Source organism: Scleropages formosus, chromosome 14, assembly GCF_900964775.1.
Source record: "Scleropages formosus chromosome 14, fSclFor1.1, whole genome shotgun sequence".
Lineage (NCBI taxonomy): Eukaryota > Metazoa > Chordata > Actinopteri > Osteoglossiformes > Osteoglossidae > Scleropages > Scleropages formosus.
In genome coordinates this window covers 17,113,631-17,137,145 of record NC_041819.1, presented here as the reverse complement: position 1 = coordinate 17,137,145, position 23,515 = coordinate 17,113,631, and the positions used below count along the sequence as shown (strand labels likewise).

The 23,515-nt window shown below is 46.3% G+C and overlaps 1 protein-coding gene across 2 annotated transcripts; it reads left to right on the top strand.

Moving 5' to 3' along the window:
• Positions 1–1,069: 1,069 nt before the first annotated feature.
• Positions 1,070–20,330, top strand: rnf128a (ring finger protein 128a). Of its 2 annotated transcripts, none has more exons than XM_029257818.1 (7): positions 1,070–1,541; positions 10,829–11,076; positions 16,197–16,268; positions 16,446–16,528; positions 17,685–17,781; positions 18,727–18,901; positions 19,291–20,330. In XM_029257818.1, exons 1-7 carry the CDS (start codon positions 1,124–1,126, stop codon positions 19,407–19,409), a joined length of 1,212 nt encoding a protein of 403 aa, XP_029113651.1. In that variant the 5' UTR covers positions 1,070–1,123; the 3' UTR covers positions 19,410–20,330. The 2 variants fall into 2 exon arrangements, with proteins under 2 accessions (XP_029113651.1, XP_018602123.1); XM_018746607.1 differs by lacking the exon at positions 1,070–1,541 and adding an exon at positions 4,518–5,102.
• The last annotated feature ends 3,185 nt before the right edge of the window (positions 20,331–23,515 follow it).

The following is a 23,515-nucleotide window of genomic DNA, read 5'->3' as shown; positions in this document are numbered from 1 at the left end:
ATCTGGGAGCAGTTCTATTGATGAATTTGTAGGCCATAACCAGGGTCTTAAATTTGATCCGGGCAGCAATGGGAAGCCAATGCAGGGCAATGAGTAGAGGAGATACATGGGAACGTGTCGTCAAGTGAAACACAACTCAGGCAGCAGCGTTCTGTATCAGCTGTAGAGTTTTGATGGCAGTAGCAGGAAGGCCAGACAGGAGAGAGTTGCAGTAGTCCAGATGGGATGTCACCATGGCCTGGACAAGTAGTTGCACAGTCTGTTGTGAGGTAAGAACGGATCCTGTGGTTGTTATGCAGGTTGTATCTGCAGGTCCGGGTTGTGGCTTCAATGTGCTGAAAGATAGAATTGAGTCGATCATCATTCTCAGACTCTTAGCTGAGGAGGTAGGCAAAATGAGTGAGTTGTCCAGTTTGATCGAGAGATCATGACTGGAAGACAGGCTAACTGGGAGGTGAAGGATCTCTGTTTTGGAGAGGTTGAGTTGGAGGTGATGATCAGACATCCAAGCAGAGATGTCCGACAGGCAGGCAGCGATGTGCACGGAAATGTCTGATGCTCCAGGTGGAAAGGAGAGGAACGGATAGGTATCATCAGTGTACCAGTGGTATTGCAATCCATGGGAGGTTATGACCAGGCCAAGGGAGGAGGTGTAGATTGAGAAGAGCAGAGGACTGAGTACCGAGCCCTGCGGAACACCAGTTGAGACAGGCAGAGGGGAAGAACGGGAGCCCCGCCAGACCGCTTGATATGATTTGTCAGATAGGTAGGACTCAGCCATCTTAGTGCCGCTCCTTTGATCCCAAGCTGAGCAAGCCCATACTTAGCATGCAATAAAGGTTCACGTTAACAAATGCTCTGGTGGTGCACTAGAATGTCGAAAGCAGTAAAGAATGTGGTAGAAAGTATTGTTCAGCGTCAAGAGGAGAGGTAACAGCAGTGCAGCAAAGGTGCCCCAGGGTAATAATCAAGGTCTATTAAGATAACAGGAGCTACAGCTGACGTAGAACAGGCTTGGGTTACCAAGGGGAGGTGTCACTTTACCGTCGACAGCAGTTGAAGGAGCCTCTAACTGAACACATTCTCGCCTGAACTGCGCTGCGCTCTGCTTGCTGTGGAAACAATGGGCAAGAAGGGCACATATGTGCGTGTTGCCGGTTCCTCATGGCTCCTCCTCACAGTATTAGCCGTGCAGAACACAGCGGCAGCCAATGTGTTCTGGACCGCTTTCTTGGAAATAACCTACAAGAACTCAACCACCAACAAGACAGTGAGCGCCTTCTGCGAGTGCGGCTTGTATGGCTCGAACTCCCCGCTCCGTGATGTACGGGGTCAGGTGATGCTGCCCATGTCCAGTGCCATGGCCTGCAACACACACGTCTGGGGCAACATCTCAGTCAATCCCTGGATCGCCCTCATCGAGAGGGGAAACTGCACCTTCAGCGAGAAGATCAACGCAGCGCGCAAGGCAGGAGCAGCTGCTGTCGTAATTTACAACGCCCCGGGGACAGGGAACGAAAAAAGTCCCATGCTGCACCCTGGTAAGCACATCAAGTTTAATCCCCTTTGTTTAACTTCTTACACGTTTTAGCCACTAGCAAACACACAGCATCCAATATAGAAATAGCTATACAGAGCTGCTTGAAAGTATGTGATCCCTATAGGGATGGTCATTATTCTGGTATAAAATATTAAAATAAACTTACAAAATCTAAATCTTAAACCTATAAAATGAAGAAATGATGACTTGCACAACTGTTTCTACTTGGTTCAACCAATTCAGCTTAGGGTTCGCTTATTTTTGCACCTGCACTACTTCCGTGTTCTGCTAGACACACGATTTCCTCTAAAGCAACAACACCTATTGTGTCAGATGAAAAACACTGATTAAATAACTATTTATTTTGTAACAAAACTAAGGGACACAAAGGGTTCACATACTTTCAAACAACACTAATATATATATATATATGAATATATGAATATATATTATAATATATATTTTATATATATCTACTATAATGTGTATTTTAGCATTTTAAATTGGCTTTGAAGGTAATATATACATTTAATGTATTTATTTCTGGGGAGGAGAAAAGTAAATGTTGATATAAAGACACAGCTGGCATATATTTTGTTCTGATATGTTTTTAAATACATTTTGTGTCTTATCTGAGTGACACTTTTGGGGGTGAAAGAAACACATACCTACAGGTTTGGGGTGTTAAAAGCTGGTAATTTGGGGGGGGCACAGAAAACACAGTTGGTGTGTGCATCTCACGTACCGAATGCCTAACTGAAGCCAATGGGTACCTGCAGTCCCTCCAGGTCTGCTCTTTATCTTCAATGTGAACCTGCTTACAGGAAGCTGAAAAAAATACAGGCCGTATTTTTGTTAGTAAAATGTTACCCTACTTGTCTCTTAATTAAAATATTATTTCCAGGTGTTCTTTCAGGTGATTACCATCAAGATAACCTTATGTCTATGTGTGAAAGCGATGATTCTTACAGTATTATACCGCATGTCCAGCACCATCATTATTTTTTAAGCTCTCATTGCATGTTTACATAAGATGGGCATTACGAGAGTAAGAAGTGAAAGGTGCACGGAGTGCCACCGCTTTCGCCGTCTTTAACCATCTTTTCGCCATCTTTAACCATCTTTTCACTGTCTTTAACCATCTTTAACCATTGTTCACCATCTTTAACCGTCTTTTCACTGTCTTCACTGTCTTTCACCATCTTTTCACTTTCACCGTCTTTCACCATCATCTTTTCACCATCTTTCACATGCCACTCGGGGCCCTGCAGGGTCTCCTGGAGGCCGCACTTCCCTTTCTGTGTCCCGGTGACATCCCACCATCCAAAACAAAACCGTTGCTAAGCACTGCTTTTGTTATGCTTTGTTTTCAAATGCTGCTTCAGGGGAAATATTAATAATGTGGCGCGCAGCACCGTGGGTTTGGATGGGGTTCATCTCGACAGGGAAATAATGCTCTTGGTCCGAGGACCCTGTTTCCTCAAGGACCTGCGCCTCAAGCCAGCCTTCCCAGCCTGCAAAGCGCCCCCACACTTACATTTCACTTTTTTTCCCATAATGCAATTATCTACAATAAACAAATCTTCCCGCCTAAACACAGTAACGCGGGTCGTTACAATAATAATCAGCTATGCTGTGCATTTATGCTGACAGGAAAAAACCATACTAGTGTCCCAAAAGAGCAGTTATACAAGGCTGTTTGTACTATATGTGAGACAAACAGCCTGTTTTGAAGTTTATGTATAGAATATGAAGGAGGAGGACAGTGGATGGAAACCTGTGGTCAGACTTCATACTGTGACAATGATCAGTATTCAAACACTGCACATTATTCATGTACATTTCCGTGCCAGTGCAATTAAATACTATATTTCACATTTTTTTTCTAAACTTTATTTAATAAAGTTATCAATAACACACAACCAAAACAATAGATTAAAATCCACAATAAAACAAACCCAACACCATTTTCCTACAGTTGGTCAACAAAGTTACTATATTTCACATATTTGCTGAAGATTTGCTGTCTCCTTCCGGATTATTTAAAGTTTTTTTCGAATTACATATCGGTTTTCGTTACAATACACGCCCTCGCCTTTTACGAATGGTTTTGTATCTCACATGTTATATCTGTTCATAACTGTAAGAGCGGTTTGTTCTCGATCTGGATTGCGCTCTTTTCTTTATTGCTGTTAGAGGCGCGATTTGTTTTATGATTATATTTTAAGGCTCGTGACGGTGCTTCACGACCATCTTTTACGTTTCAAACGTTTAAGCGCTTCCACCAGAAGGTGGCGGTACAGGACTGACACGTTTCAACGCGTTTCTCTCCTCGTGACAGGGTTTTCGGAAGCGTAACGTTTCGAATTGTGTATTGTTATGAAAATAGGCTGGAGGAGTACAGTCATTTGCTCGAATATGATATTCGGCTGAAGTGACTTCTCAGTGAAATCGCTTTGAACTCTAATAATATGGAGAAGACTCTATTCAGTTTTCTGAGTTAATTCATCAAAAATATAGAACAGAGAGAAAATTATTTGGTGTTGAAAAAAGTTGAACGTCTTATGTTCCTAGTTATTTACTAAAGCATTCGCAGTTTCCGTTGCTGGTGGGTCAGACTCTGTCTCTTTAAGGATCCCACAGCAAACTGACCTCGTAGGGGCGGATCGTAGAATTGAGCTTTTAAACTAGGTCTATGGCGCTTTTGTCCTTTCAGGAAATGAGAGCAGGACCAAAGGCAGTCTGACCTCGTTTTGGGCAGGGCGTCGTCTTGATCGAGCGGTAGTTTGTACGACACTCCGTCCGCTCGGGGCAATGTGGGCGTGGCTAACGTCTCTCTGACCTCACTGGGGCGGGGCGTCAGCGTGCGCTGCCTAAACTGCTCTAGTTCGAAAGATACGCTACTCCTTTAATGGGCGTGTGGGCGTGACCTAAGGCTGTGTGACCTCATTTTGGGCGGGGCGTCATCTTGATCCGACTGAACTAGTTCACCTGTAAGCCACAGCTCAGACCGCAGTAGGAGGCGTGAGCGCGACGGCGTGCGGTTGTTGGTGTTTGGCGAGACCACGCCGAACGTCATTCTTATGGTGGGTCTTACCCCGTTCGACCCCTGTCACTGGACACCGAACCGAGCCTAAAATGGGAACTCACAGAGGAGCGCGTTTAACCTCCTGGCTGCTCGCGGCAGGCGTTCTCCAGGTGTGCGCGTTGCGGGCGGCGCGTGCGAGCTACCTCTGCACGGCGTTCGTGAACGTGTCGTTCGCGGACCCGCAGAACAACGCGACCATGTGGAGCCAGGAGGAGAGCGGACTGTACGGACTTGACTCGCCCAAGGTGGCCGTGTCCGGCGAGGTGTTCCTGCCCGACCCCATCTACGGCTGCGAGCCGGACACTGTGTACGACGTCCCCCCCGACACCACGGGCTGGATTGCGCTCATCCAGCGCGGGAACGGCTGCACGTTCTCGGAGAAGATCAGCGTGGCGGCGCGCAGCGGAGCCGCGGCCGCGATCATCTTCAACGAGCCCGGTATTGACAACCGGGTCATACAGATGTCTCACCCAGGTACGGGACGAGCAGAGCCGTAGCGCTCCGCAAAAAGTGGCCGCGTGACTTCCGCAGGGCCGGATCTAGTTGGGAATTGAGTTGAGTGCTCGCGTGGAACCTTAAACGTCATCGTGTCGTTGTAGAACGGGCATTTAAACTGTCCTTAGCGTGCAGTGGGTGCGCGGTCTCCCCCTAGCGAGTAGGGTAGGAACTGCAGCCGCGCTCCGCCGAGCACTTTCGGGGCCCAAGTGAAGCAGAGGTTTGTAGTTTTTTTTTTTTTTCTCTTAATATAAATAAGTCTTTCTGCTGTCATGTCCACACGTAGAGTTGTGCAGAACACGAAGAGTATCATGATTCATGGTTTGAAAGATCATCCCTCTTGTTTTTCTTGGAGAGCTCAGCCACCAGCAGCAGCAGGTGGCTGTGTGTGGACAGTGGTGCTGTGTGTGTGTGTGTGTGTGTGTGTGTGTGTGTGTGTTGGGGGGGCCTTGCAGGCATTTCACAACAGAAATTAGGGTTGGAGGACAGTAGTGGATCCAGTTTTACTTGCAGTCTCAACCTTACATTCCTGTATTCTTTTAGTTGATGATCCTCTAAGCGATGCAATTTTGAGCATCTTATTGTGCTTTATATGTATGGGTGTTTATTACTGCAGCAATTTAGATTAAGTACCATGATCAAGGATAGTGCAGCGTGAGGTAGGATTTGAACCTGCAACCTTTAGAGCCACTGCCTCTGGCCTTGATCATCTACTGGGGAATACAGTCATCATACATCTTGGTTCACACTGAGCACTGTGTATGAGTAGTGTGGACAGACCCATCTGCAGTTTAAGGACCCAAGGGAGAACAGAACTTTCTGGAAGCACCCCATCCATGCACGTCCTTGCCAGGAGTCAACATCGACTCAACGGCATTTAACAGTCGCTCATTTGGCTGCTACTCCTGCAACAGATTGTCGATCATTTGCCTTTTCAGAGGCAAATGAAGTCATGCGTATGTGTGGTTGACCTTACGCTTGAACTCACACCCTTCTGGTCCCAGGCTTGGTTCACTTTCAGTTCCTCCCCCTAGTCTTGGTGCATATGTGATCAAAACGGTGAGCTTGTTTGCTTTTATGATTTCTGTAAACACTTGCACCAGCATTCCTTGCATAGCCGTGCTTTCCCCACATGCGCAGGCGAAGAATAAAAGCCTGAATTTATTTATTTTTTTGCCGCCTTGGCCATCAACTCTTGGCCCGCCTGCTCCAGAACCAGTTGGTTTCACCCTTTGCGCGAAGCGTGCCTCTCGTACTCCGTGCTGCCAACGCACTTGGGAAAGGTGTCCTTGCCAGTATCTGAAGTCTCGTGGCTGTTTGGGTTTATCAGCTGTGAGCAGCAACGGAGCAGAACCATCCCAGCAAGCTGCCAGTCATGGCTCAACCGAATGAAAAAGTGCTCTTATATAACTTTTTTTTTTTTTTTTTTTTTTTAAAATCCAATGGAAATGCATTGATACAGGAATGAATATGAAGTTAACATCAACGTGGCTGATGTTAGTCCAAAGCAATTCACTGTGTGCTATGTATACTAAGCTACATACAGTGATTTTTACCCATTTATACAGCTAGGTAATTTTTTACTCTGTCAGTATAAGTGCTTTCATCAAGGGTGCTACAGTAGGAGGTGGGATTCGAACCCAACTGGAACGAGGCTGCTCTAAACGGTACTCAAAATGGTTGTTTTTCAGAGAACCAGATACATTTTTCACCCACCAAAATACAGTAAATATTTTGGGAAGTTCATGCAGCTCTTTAAAGGAAATTGGCTGATTATGGATTAAACTGGACATCGCTGAGCTTTAACAACAAAGCTGTTTCGGTTGTACAGGATGGGACCCCTGTCATGGATGGATGTGTAGGCCAGTATTTTTTTAAAAAAGTGTAAATGCCTTTTCTCAAACACTCTTAGGTTTGCGCACTATAACTGTTTGCCCATTTATAGAGCTGGGTAATTTTTACTGTATCGGTTCAGTACCTTAACCAAGGGCAGTAAAGCGGGAGAGGGGACTGGAACGTGAGTGAAGTGGTGAGATTGCATCTCAATATTCCAGTACTGTTCCTCATAAGGATCTGTGCCAACATACATTTGCCCCCCTCGCCCAGGTTTATAATGGTTAAAGGTGTCTAATGCTTTTTTTGTCCCACTGTATCAGTAAGAGTACATTCAAGGCAGCCTTTCACAAGTGCCACAAATAATGGTCAAAGTTGCGACTCGACCTGTTGGACGAGTGCTGCCTCCCTGCTAAATACACCCTTGGGTGTCTCTACCTTGCAGCGTCACGAATAAAGATGTGTTTTTGGTGCTGGGTGAGCTTGCGTTGGGGGGGTGTGCGCGCACTGCTCTCCCTTTCTCTATTTTGTTGTCATCCTTATCCTCCTTGTGATTGTCAGCCTCACAGTGCAGTGTCTGAACATGCTGAGTGGGCAGCCTGACGTCCCCACTTGGCTGTGCATTCGGATATAGGTTCGAATCCAGCTCAGTCTCCAGAGATTTTTTTTTTTTTTCCCCTCTCTCCCCCCCCATAGATAGGTTTCTGGTGAATTGGACACTAAAGTGTGTGTGTGTGTGTGTGTGTGTGTGAGAGAGAGAGAGAGAGAGATATGTTGCTCTGCTGTATAGAGGGGTGAATGATTGGCAGGAGTTTAGTGCATCTAGCAGCATCAGTCACCTTGGATGAAGGTGTCTGCTAAATATGGCTTTGCATGTCATTTTGGCAAAAAGTGTCTGCAAAACTATTATTCAAAATTTGAACATCTATTTTCAGACATACAGTTACAGTAGTACTACACTATTAAATCACTCATCTATAGTACACACGTTATTCCACACATTTCTATAGCTGTGTCAGTATTCAGGATTGGGGCTTGACCCAACAACCTTCAGGTTGAGTCCAAGCCCTTAACCACTGTGCTACCTGCTCTTAAAATGTTCATTTCTAGGGTGCGTGTTTTTACAGTACACACCTACAGCGTTTGGGGGATTTTGGAGAACGGTCGATCAAATTCTCGTGACTGTTTGTTTTTAACTCGAATTACATTTACACGCGACGTAACTCGTATGAAGATGTTCCTGGAATATGACCTCGTTTGTGTCCATCGTGTGCGAAGTGACGAGAAATTGTCACTTAAGGACCACCCGGGAGCATTATTTGCTCCCACGTGTTACTCGTTGATGCCGAGACGTCAGGAATGTCTAAAGTTTTTGTTTATTTGGTGACTGTATGAGTTGCTGTTGTCTTTTGGACTCCGCTGAGTGTTGGGAGAGGGTCGATACGTTTGACAGGAGCCCCCCCCCGCGCTCTCGGCGTCACTCGCGGCGTGCGCTGAAGCTCGAGCTTTGCCCACCCCTCCTCGTCCACCTCAGAGGAGGAGATCGCAGACGACGTGCTCGCGCGGTCCCACTGGCGAGTTACGCAAGGATTAGGGTTGGGTGCTTTTATTCACCTGCTCAGTTTCTCCCCCCCAGGGGCCCGAGTGGTGCTGACTGACTGCGTGACGTCAGAAGACCGTGCTGCTCTCCCACCCTCCCGCGGGTGGAGGTTCCGGGGTTCGCGGCGCACGTTCCTTTCCCGCAGACCGCCACGTTGAGACACGAGAACGTGTGGTTAATAACTTCATCCCCGAAACACAAGTTTCATGAGTTCAGGTTCCGTGGGTTACAGAGGAACCGGCTCCAAATCCCACGTCCCGCTCTAGTATGCCTCGTGTCTCCAAAAAAAAATTGTAGGAAGGTGATCAGGATTCATCTATTCCGAGTTCTATAGAGCTACTCGTGTGATGAACATTGGCGCATGTAGTGGAAAGAAACAAACTGTACTTAAGAATCACTCGTCTGCAACTACGTCGCTTTCTCCTGATGTAACGAACACGTGTTTTCTACAAGATGTACGTCGCTTTGGAGAAAAGCGTCCGCTGAACGAATGAACGTAGTACACTTGAGCAAGGTACTTACCCTGAACCGATACAGGAGGAATTACCCTGCTCTAACCAACGGGTCAAATTGCTCCAAATCGCTGTGTCCCCACCTCACGTTGGAAGCCAGCGTGGAGAAAAGCGACAGATAAAGGGATGAATTTGCGTTGGTCTCCAGCGGAGTCCTCTCATTGGCACGAGTGTGAAGCGCAGCGGGTGTTGCTGTGTTTTCTCCTGGGCAGATGTGCAAAGGTTTATATTACAAATGAGGTTTCTTTAAGTAAATAAACGTGGGAAATGATAGATGTAAGTTAGGTGTTGCGAATGTAGAAATTCATGAATGTAACTAGTTAAGTTCTGTTTCCCCCCCATCATGGGATTGGTTGAGTCACACGTCACGCCGCACTTCAGCTGCCTTCAAGCTCAGTTCAACTTTGTTACTGGAATAAGAGCTCAAAATACATGTGGACGTTCAAAGGTTGATTTTATGGGACGGTTGTAAAGGAGAATTGTAGCTGCGTGCGCAAATGCTGCGTTCGGCGCTGTTGCAGAAAGGCCCGTTTTCTGCCCCGCTCGCCCTTCTTGAGAAGGCTGTCATCTGGAGCACCGCAGCATCACATGGCCTGTGTAGGAATACCCTGGTAATGACTTTATGGCAGCTGCTTTGATTCTGGTCATGGATCTGAGTGTCTAATGAAGCGAGCACATGCCGTACCATAAGCACGTTGACTTTTACAAGTTTGGCGGAGTGTTTTCCCCGACGTGACGTGCCGCTCGGAGAATTATTCACAATCTGGTGAAAGTTCAGAGCAGATAGGGCGTTAGGAGAGAAGTGGATCTGGAAGATGTTTTGAGACTGTTCTTGAATGCTGGGATGGATTCAGCAGTGCTGAGTGATGGGGGGGGGGGGGGGGGGCATTCCATCACAGTAAAGCCAGAACTGAGAACGCTTAGTTGGGAGTTGTAAGAGTCGTATCTTGAACAAAGGCTGCAGCTACATAAAAAAACGGTAAAGGTTTTGTTACAGGGACGGACACTAATTTAGTTTGTCCACAGGACAGGTGTACTTGTCCCATCATAGGTTCCAAAACTGTGCTGGAACAGATATCAGCAAGGCAGTAGGTGATGTGAGTTTTAAACATCCTTTAATGGGCAGGAACTCAGTGCAAACACTTTTTTTTTTTTCCTTCCTTTTTTTTTCTTTTTTTTTTCCCCCTAGTTGCCCATTTACATTTTCTGTGCACTATGATGTATGGCCAGTTTTAAAAAAAAAAAAGAAGAAAAAACTACCCTTGGATGCATGTGGTTCATATCAAGTCCTTTTCTCTCTAGTCAAGGCTGGGAGACTGTTCTTCCCATAAAGATGTGCATCATTTTGTTTTAATCTGTCTTCCCCCCCCCCCGCCCCCCCCTCTAGAAATTGCTGATTGTAGTTCACTTCTGCCATTTCACATTTGTATTATCAGATACTGACAGCATTTCCTGGAATGGCAGGACGCAGCAACCTTTCAGCTAATTTTTTTACAAATGGGACACTTGATTGTGCTGCTGTTTTGTGTCAAATTTAATATTTAACCTTAATTTGTCGTGCGGTCTCCCATAGGACAGACATCAGGTCAGTTCTACCTGTCCGACTGAAAATGCGGGCGAGTGAAAACCTATGAAATTGTCCGTGTGTCGAGTCCTTTGTGTTCCATCTTGGCGTGTTCTCCTCCGTTGACTGGTGCCAGAGAGCCTCGCGTGGTGCAGAAACAAAGATCACGATGGGTTCGGTGCTCCTGTCCCCGCAGGAACAGAGGACACGGTGGCCATCATGATCGGCTACCTCCAGGGCATGGAGATCGTGGACCTGGTCAGGAGCAACATCCCCGTCACCGTGAGCATCCAGGTGGGCAAGCAGCACGGCCCCTGGATGAGCCACTACTCGGTGTTCTTCGTCTCCATCTCCTTCTTCGTGGTCACCGCCGCCACCGTGGGCTACTTCATCTTCTACTCTGCCCGCAGGCTCAACAGCGTCCGGCTGCAGAACAAAAAGCTGGTGAGTGCGTGAGCGGCACTGCTTTCTGTGTGTGTGTGTGTGTGTGTGTGTGTGTGTGTGTGTGTGTGTGTGTGTGTGTGTGAGAGAGAGAGAGAGAGAGAGAGAACGCGCGCGCACAGGTTTCCGCTGCTGTTTTCCACATACATCCTTATTTGTGACCATGTGTCACTAGGTCGAGAGGGATGCCATTTAATTCAAAGTCAAGATACCAAATGTAAAATTACTTTCAGTTAAAGACATGTTTGTTGCTTTTTCTTACTATTGCTTCCATAATAACTGTACAAGATCTTAAAATAACAGAGAAAAGGGATCAGATAAGTAGTGAGTAGATTATGTAGATAACTGATACACATAATGAACATTTGTTTTATCTGTTTTGTGTACCTGTTGATGATAATGTTGAGCTCTATACTGGCATATTACATTTACATTTTATTTAGCACTTTTTTCCCCAAAGCAACTTCCAGTGAACGCTATAGTGTTATCAGCCCACACAGCTTATTCACCAAGGTAACTTACACTGCTAGATACACTACTTACACTGGGTCACTCATCCATACATCAGTGCAACACTCTCTCTGTCACTCACACACTATGGGGGAACCTGAACAGCATGTCTTTGGACTGTGGGAGGAAACCAGAGCACCTGGAGGAAACCCATGCTGACATGGAGAGGACATGCAAACTCCACGCAGACCGAGCAGGGATCGAACCCACGTCCTCTCGCACCACCCAAGCGCTGTGCCGCCGTGCTGCCCGTATTAAAAATGATCCACATTAATTACATTTTTCCCGCTTTTCTTTTCACGTTTTTGGTGAGTCATTTCATCGCAGCAGAGAAAAGAGGTTGAAAGGTCAGTTCTTTACTACGCGATTAACACCATAAGGGCTTGTTAGGCCTGAAGACTGACGGAAGCGACGAGTGCCGTGAAACCAAGGCATTTATTGGTGGCCCTTTTCTAGAACGTTCGGCCTCCCGCGCTGCAGGAATATCGAGTCCGACCGGCACTGCGCCGCGCCGAGGGATCGAGACACCAGCTTTGCGGCTCGCACTTGAAACGAGCTTCTCGCGCACACAATCACCTTTGATCTTCAAAACAATGTGAACGGGGAAATTCCTGTGGACACAAACAGAACGCACTCTTTTTCCTTCCCACAATTCAATATAGGCCCAGTCCGCAAGAACAATCGTTTTATTAAGTATTTGTATATTTTCAGAAGCCTAACACATAAGTGGGCCTTTTTATCTTCCCTTGGCATGGTTTGCTGTGATTTACTGTGTCTTCAAGGCTTGTTGAAAGTGAATTTCAACAGGAGAGTCAAAACAAGCATCTCCGTGGGGCGCGCGTTCAGAGGCGGACGCGGACTTTCTTTTCGTGGCGGTCGGCGACGGTCGTAGATGCACGCTGAGAAAATGTTGACGTTCGTTTGTTCCGTGGATCTCTTCTCCGCGGTGACGTCCGACCTGAGCGACCTTCGCTAATGCGGAAGGTACGCTTCTCCAACGGACGGAGGGATGTTTGTCGAGGGATCCCGCGTTAAAGCTCCCTGTGGAGAAGCGTGACTAGCTGTGCGCCGTGACGGTAGACGACGTGGAGCAGCGCGTCTCTCCGAACGCACCTTAGCCGCTGTCGATTCAAACTCTACCTGCCAAAGAGCAGTAGGTGGCGTAGCGCTCGGTGAGGTCCCAGCAATGGCAGAACCCGGGTTTGACTCCTCCCGTTGTACCCCCGGTCACGCTACGTACCCTGAACGGATCGTGTGAATTACCCAGGTGTATAAATGGGTAAATGAGTAACTGTGGAGTCCTAAGGCCCTAGTAAATAAGGAGTACATAAGAACACTGCGATGGTTGAGACTATATTGCAGCTTTACGCTTGACAAGCAAACGTCTTTTCGTCCCGACTGCGGACGCGCGCCAGAGCTGCCAGGGTGAGGAATGTGGCTGGAGGAGTTGTGCAGGTTTCTGAGAGATGCCAGCGAAAATGTGGCTGCGATCGCCGTGAATGAGCCCGCATTGTCGAGAGACCACTTCTCCTTCAGGTACTTTTCCACAGTGACACGTGACATTGTCACCGGTGACAAGTGTTTTGCAGACATTGTGCCGTCTTGTCACTTGGAAATATGCAACTTTTATTTGGCCTTGACACCACATTTCCCTTGATGAAAACATGGAATATAATGTAAAATGTACGGATACAACATTAACTACAATTTAACTATGAATCGGACTCGATCATTGTTGCTTTGTGAACATGTTGGATAACTTTTTCTTGTAAAAAGTCTCTTGCCGGCGAAAATTCTTGGTTTCCCTGCTTTTGTTAGGAAAGTCACCATTCGTCCAATCGGATCCAGCGGCTGGTATCTAGTAATAACTGGTCTGTGACCAGCAGAGACGGGGGGAATGACCTTCGCTAGAGTAAACTGCTCCTGCCGCGCTCGAAAGACGCGGTGTCCTTGCCCGCAGTGCAAATACACATTGGGATGTCCCGGCAATCGCGCGTTCCACGTCGTTCTCGTCGCTGTCCGGAATTGGCAGGAAATTGCGTGCGGAACAGCAGCGAGATCCTTTCGCTGTTTATTCTTTGACCGAAATTTGAGCGCTTGTCATTTTCTTACATGCAAACGTCTCTCTTTCCCCTGTAGGTAGTAACTCAGATTCAGACAGCTTGTGAAGCTTGAACTTGGAGCCATATGCACGCTTCGGTGACGCTCTTATCTTGCTATGGGTGTGAGGGACAGTGACTCAACCTGTTAGTCAAAGTCTTTACCTGCCAACAACTGGCCTTGTTCTACAGGGGAGACGTCCGATTCTGCGCTCGGAGCGTTTGCGTGCAGGTGCCCGTAAACCCGCCCGTCGGCTGCGGAGGGGGCCGCCTCGATCCCGGCCGCGGTCGCCCTCCGAAATCCGAGCTGGAAGGAGAACGGCGGCGAGCTTTACTCGTGAAATATTTAAAGCTGGCACGACAGGCTGGCCCCACTTGCTGGGGTGAGATTAATCCTCCCCATTAGGCAATTAATGGGCCCGTTCATTAGTGCCGTTGATTAATTTGCCGAATGCTCGGCTGTATGGATTTTACAGGGCTGATCTCTTTGGTCCACTTTCACCGTCAGACATGCATTTAAAAGCTGTGTCTCTGAACATTGTATTGCTGCTGAAGACACTTTAAAGGAGAGCTGTGTATTATTCGCTTATGCTGTGGTCCCACTTCTGACACCAACGCCGTCATATTCCCAACCCTTCGGGAGCCAGATGAGTTGAACCTTTGGACCCGTGGGCACCGTGAGCAGCATTACCCACTTTCTCCTGATTGGATTTTAATGTATTATGCAAGCCACGCTACGGACAAATCAATAAAACAGCAGTTTGCCGGGTTCCCGCTCGCTGCGCTTTGACAAACACGACCACGGCACGAGAAGGTCGCGCGAACGGAACGTTGCTTGGGTTCGGCGTAGTTACCTGAAATGTGCGCGTTGTGAACTTGCCACCTTTCTGGTAGCGCTGCAGCAGCCCTCCCCGCTCCCACATTCGGCGAGAGGGGAGGGAGGTGTCGGAGGCAGCAGAAAGTCGACCATTATGCGTGAACTCAATAGCTGGTGTGAAGCCTCGCCCACGAAGCCGCGAGCACCACCACAGGAGCCCTTTGTTCGCGCTGTAATCATATGCAACATTCTGTCTTCCTGCCATGCGGAGTGACAACAGCTCTCTTCCTCAAATCTATTTCAGATCCCAAGAGCGTTTATACTGAACACCTACCGGTGGCAACTACAACTTTCCGTAACACAGGAAAGGATGACTTTTCTTTGTTTGTTTTAAATGCCATGTACTCTTTGATATTGGCCAACCCTGCATTTTGGTGCTTCAAAAATGTTGTCTTGTTGGACTCCAGAATTAGTAGAAGCAAACGCTGGCGCCACCCTGAGGCTGTGCGGGAAGCAGCGTTTCCCTGAATTTGCAAATTACGCTCGGCACCCTTTATGACTCTGGAGAATCTTTCTTAAAGCCAAATCCTTGCGGCAGTCAGATCTCTCTCTCCTCCTCCTCCCCCCCCAACTGTGTGACTGCTAGATGCAAAATGAACTGATTTTTCTTTTACTACAAAACAGATTTCAGGTGTTCTGCAGATTTTGTCATGTTGAAAGAGCCCCGTAGTGGAATGGAAACAAAGTGCGTGTGGTGTTATGCGGAACGACGAGGCAGCGTACCACGGTGACCCCCAATATAGCAGAGACAGTAAGGCAATATCGCGCGTGATCCGAGTTTGACCGTGACGGTCGAACATGTGAAGCGCATGATTTATCCTGTGTTGTGGAAAGGTGATGTAATGTTTCCAGTAAGCAGCCTTCTGGGGACGACCTAATGACACAAACATCGCCGAGGCTCCCTAATGAAGCCGGGACCGTAGGGCGGCGCAGATGTCGGCCGTGACCTCATTGCTCGCCTTTTGTTTTTGTTCTCGCGCACAGAGCCGTACGCTTGTGTAGCGGTGACTCAACGACACCGTTGCCAGCATTAACAAAATTTAATTTCTTTGCATTTTGAAACGAGAACCTTTACGAAAGTGACGTTCCTCACTCGTTACCGTGAAGGCGCTGGGGAACATTGAGAAATGCACTTTAATGGGAGCTTGTTATAAGGTTTGTTTTTAGGAAGTGTTTTGCACAAAAGGCATGATAAACAGCTTTTTTTTTTTTATTCATTTAGCTCACACTTTTTTCTCCGAAGCAGCTTACAATGTGAAGCTACTTAGAATTATTTGAAAAATTACCCGGATGTATAAAAACTGGCAATTTAGGGGTGAGTGCCTTGCTGAAGAGTATTACAGGAGGAGGTGGGACTCGAACCTGTGACCTTTGAATCCGAAGGCTGCAGCTCTAACCACTGCGCTACCAGCTGTCCTAAAGATAGTGTACGGATTATTGTTGACGACAACCCAAACTGAGTATTTCTACAAGGGACACTTTTTTTAAAGGCTTGTGAAACGCAGCAATGTGATTTCCGTGGCGTGTGTGTGAGAGAGAGAGATGCTGCTCTTGGTCATCGCAGCAGGAAACTGCGTGTCATTTCTCCCATGTCACAAGATCACACTTTGGTTGACCACTCCTTTGTTTCTTTACAGAAAAGACTAAAAGCAGAAGCCAAGAAAGCCATCAGGCAACTCCAAGTTCGAACCCTGAGGCAAGGAGACAAGGTAAATGGCACGTTTCCCCTGCGCCGCAAACGCGGCCGCTCTCGCCTGGCGTGCGGACAGGTTGCGTAACGCAGGTGCCCGCGTGCCGCTTTTGCAGATGTCGCGTCTGCAGCGTTTACAGCGCCGTGCCCCCGTTTCGCCGCCGCCGTCCTCAATTTCGTTTCTCCGTTTGCGCAGGAGATCGGATCGGACGCGGACACGTGCGCCGTGTGCATCGAGGTCTACAAACCCGGTGACGTGGTGTCCGTTCTCACCTGCAAGTAGGTGTCACCTTACCGGTTTTGTCCTGCGGGTGGATGGTTTCAGCCCCAGGGCGGTAGCCTGTGTTTGTTCCTCCTGCTCTCGTTTCATCGAACTCGTCAAACCGGAAGGTTTGGGGTCCCACCCGCCGCGACCGCAAAACGGTCGTTCTGCAGTGGACTTCTCACCCTCGCATGTATCGCCATCCGTTTAGCTGACCCTCGTCTGTACCGAAGTCACTTGCAACGTTAAGGTAACTTATTTCTACTAAGAGCTGGGCGACATCCCTTCTCTCTCGCCCTCAACTGGACAGGTTGAGGGTAAGTACCTTGTTCAGGTGTACTGCAACAGTGGTGCAATTCAAACCTGTGATGACTAATTACTAGAACCCCTGCTGCTCTCCTCGTGTCCGGGACGAGAGCGCGCCCACACGCACGCGCCGCTTTAATGGGCTTATTTCTAAGCCATGAGTAGATTAAGCCTTCGGGTCAGCGTTCCATGGATTACTGTCAAGACGATGCCAGCGTCACCGTTCCGCTACCGGTTTGCTTCCGCATGCAACTCTTCCACTGTGTGTGTGGAGTCTGGAGACTTTCACTGAAATGTGATCAGCCCCAAGTTTTTGCACCGGCATTGGACAGAATTGATGTCGCTGTACTGTAGAGAATCTGTTCTCTTCCCTAAGTTACGGTGACTTTCTCTTCTGTCCGGAGACTCTTATCTCCATCGGCCCCCTTGGGGGGGCCTCCTGTGGGGCTGCTGGGTTGGTGTAGGACTCTCCTGCAGACTCTACTTCTTTGAAAGTGTCCGAAATGAAATGTAGCATGATGCAGTACAGTAGTACTATTTATTGTACTTGTGTTTATTTGTCCTTTTATACTTTTTTTTTTTTTTTGTACTGCCTTAATATCGGCACATTCTTTTTTGTTCATGTCTGTTTGTCTACATGAGCCTCGTCCCAAGCATTTCGGTGCCCGGTGTACCCAGTATAACTGCAGATGACAAACGACTGACTCTAGTGCGGCAGTGGGAGCAGGGTAGAGCAGCGCTGTTTGGGGTGAAGTGTCAGGCACGTGGCAGCTGTCAGTCTGAGACCGTGTGTGGGTCCAGTGTCACACTCAGTAAAAATTGTACTGTACTAGTTTTAATTTGCCCCCTCCCTTTCCACTATTACAGCCATTTCTTCCACAAGTCCTGCATCGAGCCCTGGCTGCTGGAGCACAGGACGTGTCCCATGTGTAAATGTGACATCCTGAAGGTTCTCGGAGTTGAGGTAAGAGCAGCTCTGAACGATCGCGGTGCCGCGGGCACGGTGTGTGGCACTGCTAGCAGTGTGGGTTTGAGGTCCAGATCAGCCTGAGGAATTGTCCCTGTGTTCACGTGGGTTTCCTCCAGGTGCTCTGGTTTCCTCACACAGTCCAAAGAAGAGTAAACTGGTGACTTCAAATTAGCCGTTGTGTGTGTTTCTGAGAAGCTGCTCTTCTGTATAAAGGAGCGAGGGATTGTGTGTTAGTACAGTGTATCAGCGTCTTAAATCGCCCAACATTTACATGTATTCATTCAGCAGATGCCGTCATTACACGTTACAGAGCTGCTTTGAATATCTGCGACTCTCTAGTGTCCCATAATATTGCTACGAAATGGTTATTTAATGAGAATCGCTTTCTCGTGTGACAAAACCGGTGTGAAATGACTCATTTCACATGTTGCTTTAGAGGAAATTGTGTGTAGTAGAAACAGGGAAGTGGTTCAGGTGCAAAAATAAGTGAACCCCAAGTTTCCTTAGATCAAACCAAGGAGGCAAGTACATTCGGGGGTGTGAATCATAATTCCTACGTTTTATAAGCTTATTTTAGTTTAGAATTTGAGTTAATATTTTATACAAGAATAATGAGCATCCCTCCAGGGTTCACTTTCTCAAGCAGCTCTCTGTATTTGCCGGTAGAAATGATGGGGAATACAGCAGTGACCTTGAATAAAGGCAGCTAAACGCAAGTTAATTGTGACAGAAGGACACGGTGTGAGGCTCTTATGTGCTGTTTTTAATAAATTAATTTCTGTACAAGTGAGAAGTTGGTTACGAGTAGGAATATGAAAGTTTTCCCGCGCCATTGGACCTTGGGAACCGACTAGACGAATCGACAGCGCGGCCCTTTAAGCAAACGCATTGGTTCGGTCGAACGTTGCGCTCGCTGACCGAGGACCTCGTTCCCAACAGCCGGACGTAGAAGAAGAAGAAGCGGCGGCGACGCCCGACCCGGCTGTGCCGGACTTCAGGCTGTACCGCAGCGGGCAGGAGGACACGCGCAGCGAGACGGCCTCCTCGGGCTACGCTTCGGTGCAGGGGGCCGAAGAGCACGGCCTCCCCGTCGAGGAGAGTCCCCCCCACCAAGGTAAGAGCACTGCTGTGCCCTAGCGGGATGCTGTACGTAGCGGGATGTTTAATCTCTCAAACTGGACGTTTTATATCTTTGGAAAAGTATGACTTGCCATGCAATATATTTTTGCACTAATCATTTTATTTCTAATAGGGGGGTTTCATTCCTCCTTTTTGGTGGATGGAGGGGCTTCCCTCCTCCCCAAGTTGCTTAATGGCCGAACAGTTTGGCCTTTGCATTTTTGGGAGCTCCTTTTATGTTAGCGGGCAGGCGGCCTGGGTGTTACTGATGCAGTTTCGGTTCTTGACCGACCCGACCGACCGACCCTAATCTCCCAACGAACGCGAGCTGAACACGCAGTCAAGTGCAGTATGTGAGTTTGGTAATGTGGTTCTCCTCTTCAGCCGCAGAGCAGCACGAACACAACTCGGGAGGTGCGGAAGTGCAGGTGGACATGCAGCCCCACTACGACAACATGGCTTTTGAGGGAGACTTACAGAACCATGCGAACCCCAGGACATAAATGGACCTTCTGAGCCAGGGGCTCCACACGCTGTCTGTGTGGTCCGCGCTCCTCAAAGAAGGCGGCAACATCTGAGAAAGTGGCGCCGAGCCGTAGCGCACGTTCGTGATCACTAATAGGAAAATGAGCACCTATGCATTTTTATAAACGAGAATCTAGCGATGCTGCCCCGCTCTCCAACACACTGTAGCTTCTGCACTCTGTCATGAAGAAAATGGTACTTTTTAAGCACATCTAATATGCAGACAGGTTTTGGAACAGGTATCTTGTCTTTTCACAGTGTGATTTGATAGTCTTGGAGTTGCCGTTTTGTATTTCCTTTCCAAGGATTATGTAACCATATACAGTTTTTGTTTTAAATTGAGTACAAGCTCTTTTAAGCATTTCGGTAGAAAGAAGTCTTATTTTAGGGTAAATCACATGGTGGTAAATCGTGGCTCCTGAAAAAATTAGATTATGTTAGGGATCTCAGATTGTTTCATGCTTTTTGAAATAAAGTATTTTTCTAGCACTGTGTATGGATTCTTGATTAGACACCTTCCTGTTCTATGCACGCAGTTTTCTTTGTTGTCCCATGTTGATGCTGTTCCAGATCCAATGAGCAGAAAGTCCACCAGCAGGGGGGCCTCCTTGAATTGTTCAATGCGAGGTGTGAAATGAAAATTGATGTGCAAATGACGCATTCCGTAATGTTGAACGTAAATACCAGTTTACTTCTACCTGCAGGATCCCTGTGGTGTCCAGGTCTCAGCCTTATTCTTTTATCGTACTCTGGTAAAGAGGGCCAAGCGCCACTACTCATGTACATGGTTCTTCAATATTTGCTTATTTCATAATATTTTAACATGATATTGTCATTTTGAAACATCCGATGTTTCTCTTTTCCTTGATTACTTAAAATACAATGTAAAAGACCCCCCCCCCAAAAAAAAAGTCCAACTTCTAACAAAGGAGCAGGTTTACACCTTTCTAACAACCTTGGACATTCTTGTGCCTTACTATATATGTGGTGCAAAATGTATGGTAATCTATTTACAATGGGATGTGGAAGTTTTACTGAGCATTTTCAGTTTTAATTCTGGTGTGCACTTTAACGATTTTACGGAGTCATAAATGACTAATGAATCGTATTTTATTCTGAAAAAAGTCTAACTTTCCCACCGCCTCAGGTGAAGTTTTCCAAAGTATTTTCATTAAATAAGGGACAAACAGTGTCTTCTGTCCCCCCCTCCTTTTCCATGTGTGGGAAATTTGATAACTGCTGTATATATGATTAAAGTTTATATTAAAATGGAAGCAAATTGTAAATAAAATTCATTTTATTTAACCAGTGACTAGTCCTTCTGTATGTGTTTTGTGGTGTTTCAAGTTTGCTATAGGTATAAGTACTGTGTACAAGTATCATGAAATTTAAAAGCAAATATTTGAGTTTAACACAAATGGGGCATTACAAAAGAGCAGTTGAAGTTTACAAGTGTGTCTGTCTTGACCCTTTGCCCTTTATTTCCAATCGGTTATTGAGGTTTGCTTTTCTTGTAGGGTTTTGAAGTTCACTGCTGTTCTGTGGAATGTCAGTATTACTATGTGCTGGGCTCTGAAATCATCTGGAAAATGGTTTCCTTTCTTACACGTTTTCTCCAAAGCTGCTTACAATGATTTACCCTTTTTAGCAGCTGGATCATTTTTACAGTATGTTTGTGGTACGTAGGTCAGTCAGTGTTATGGCAGGAGGTGGGGATTCAAACCGGCCTCATTTGAGTGCAATGCAGGAACCTGAACCGCTGCAACATCTGCTGCTCATGTATGACACAGATTTTATTGTAGAATATCAGATGGAAGGAAAATTGTTGGGTTTACAGCAGGAATCCAACCATGTTATGTTAATATAATCGCGCTTAGGTGCCGATGCAGATAGTAAAGGGACCAGTTAATGAGATCAAGGGGGAGACACCATGGGAGCAGGAAACGGGTGACTGAAAATTCAGCCTCCGGTGGCCTGTTCCTCTTTCCCCCTGAGAGAGATGTATTGTTGTAGTTTTTGTTGGTTTACTGTAAACTAGTCTTGTGATTTCCCAGGAACTTACTACTTTTATGTCATGCTATTGGTGGAACAAGGTGTGAGGCATCAGGCTGAACAAAATACAGGTATCCCTTGATTTACGAAAATAGTCCATTCCAGAAAACGCTGCATATATCAAATTCTCTGATATTGAGACCCAATGTTTCATTATTTGAAATGGGAAAAATAACAATGCATTCCCACCTATCTGAAACAACAAACCAACTTACCCAAATAAAACGAAAACACTGCAAAACATTTATAGTATACAATGCAAAAACCTGCCTTTACTGTGCTGTCAAGTGGTTGGATTGTAGGAGGAAATCCGTGTGAAAATGGGAGAACGTGCAAATTCCAGACAGACAAAAGTGTGGCATGAGACATGAAAATGGGAAAGGTAATAGAAAAAAGGGACACACACAAAGGTGTTTTGTACAGTATGTGATGTTGAATGTGTGGGTCTTAACCCTGGATTTAAAGGTGTCCACAGGAGATTCTCTGATATTCTTTAGGAGAGAATCCCACTATTTGAGCCCACAGCAGAGGAAGGACTGATTCCCCCCCCCACGGAGTGCAGGAGAGCTTCAGGGACACGTAGCACTCGAGTCGGATGAACAAAGGTTATGAGGTAGGGAATAGATCCATAGAAGGTTGGAGAGGTACAAAGGTTCCAAGCCATATAAAACATCATATGTAGACATGAGGATTTCAAAGTCAGCCTTAAGCCTTACAGCCAGCCAGTGTAGCCCCTTCACACCTATGCGCCATACCCAAAAATGGCCAAATTACAGTATAACCACTATAACAGTGCACATACAGCAAAATAACAAACTACTTTAATAACAATTGTGTTATTAGGTTTCAGAAAAGTTTGTCTTTTCCAGGAAGAGGTAAATCTAGAAATTTATTGCCCTTGTTTAATTTTATTTATATTGATCACTTCTCTTAGTGATCCCTGCATTTGTTTGGATTTCTTTTTTATCACATTTTCTGTCACGTATACTATAAAAGAGACAAACTATTCAGCCTGGAACTAGCCATCCTACTCATGAATGTTGGCTAGGAAAGGATGTCCATGTAGTTTATTAAAGACAAACGGTGTGTTTAAAATTCTACATGAAGATGAAACCAAGCTCAGAGTGAGATCTTTCTTCTTGCCTTGATTGGACATTTTCATGAAAAACACACAAAGAAATATTTCCTTTTTTGTTGTCTTTTCTACAGTCAAATCAAATGGTATAAATGTCATCTTATTTTGTGCTAACACCTCCTCTGCCTCAAAAACTTCAGTGAAAAGGAAAGAATAAATGAAAAATAATTTGTAATAAATAAAGTGTAATTGAATTTGTATTTATGTAAGAGGGTAAGTCAAAAAGTATCCTCAAATCATATGCAGTCTGAACTATAAACATATTCCGGATATTTTTTGAGGACTTCATTTTAAAGGGGGTAAGAAAAGACAAACCCCGAGGCTCTCCTACCAGCAAAGCCAATATGACCACTCTACTGGTGGTTATGGTGCTAACCCAAACCCTGTTGGTTCGAGACCCTGGAGCAGGAGGCACGGGACGTGGTTAAGGGTAACCAACTCTTCAGGGGGCAGGTGGACTTGCCCCATCTGAGTCAGCCGAAGGTCCCTGAGCGGTTGCCGTGACAGCGTCCCTCAGTGCAATGACTCTCGGGGTATGGAATCCACAGGCCTCTATGATGATGATGATGAGAAATAATTTTGCTGTATTTCTTTATGTGTCAGTTTGTTTGTTAGAGACAGCAATGCTGTAGAGAACATTCCTCTATCCTGTATAACAAAACTTCTCAGGTCTTAACACCAGCAGTTGTGTTATCATCTGTAATTGAGTTACTTGGCTATTGTGCACAACGTGTAGAAACAGGCAGGCTTATCTGACTTGTTATATCTGGCATATTCTGCACAATTTGAACTGTTTGATATGTTCCACCACGTGCTATGGTTGTTTTTCATCATCTACATACAAAGCCTAGAGTTAGAAAATTGAAACCGTACATTTTTATGTCTATTTTTGGCTCA

Coding starts and splice junctions, on each gene's coding strand:
- rnf128a (XM_018746607.1), top strand. CDS start 4,679: ATGGGAACTCACAGAGGAGCGCGTTTAACCTCCTGGCTGCTCGCGGCA. Junction 5,103..10,828: donor CATACAGATGTCTCACCCAG/GTACGGGACGAG, acceptor CTGTCCCCGCAG/GAACAGAGGACACGGTGGCC. Junction 16,529..17,684: donor GTGTCCGTTCTCACCTGCAA/GTAGGTGTCACC, acceptor CCACTATTACAG/CCATTTCTTCCACAAGTCCT.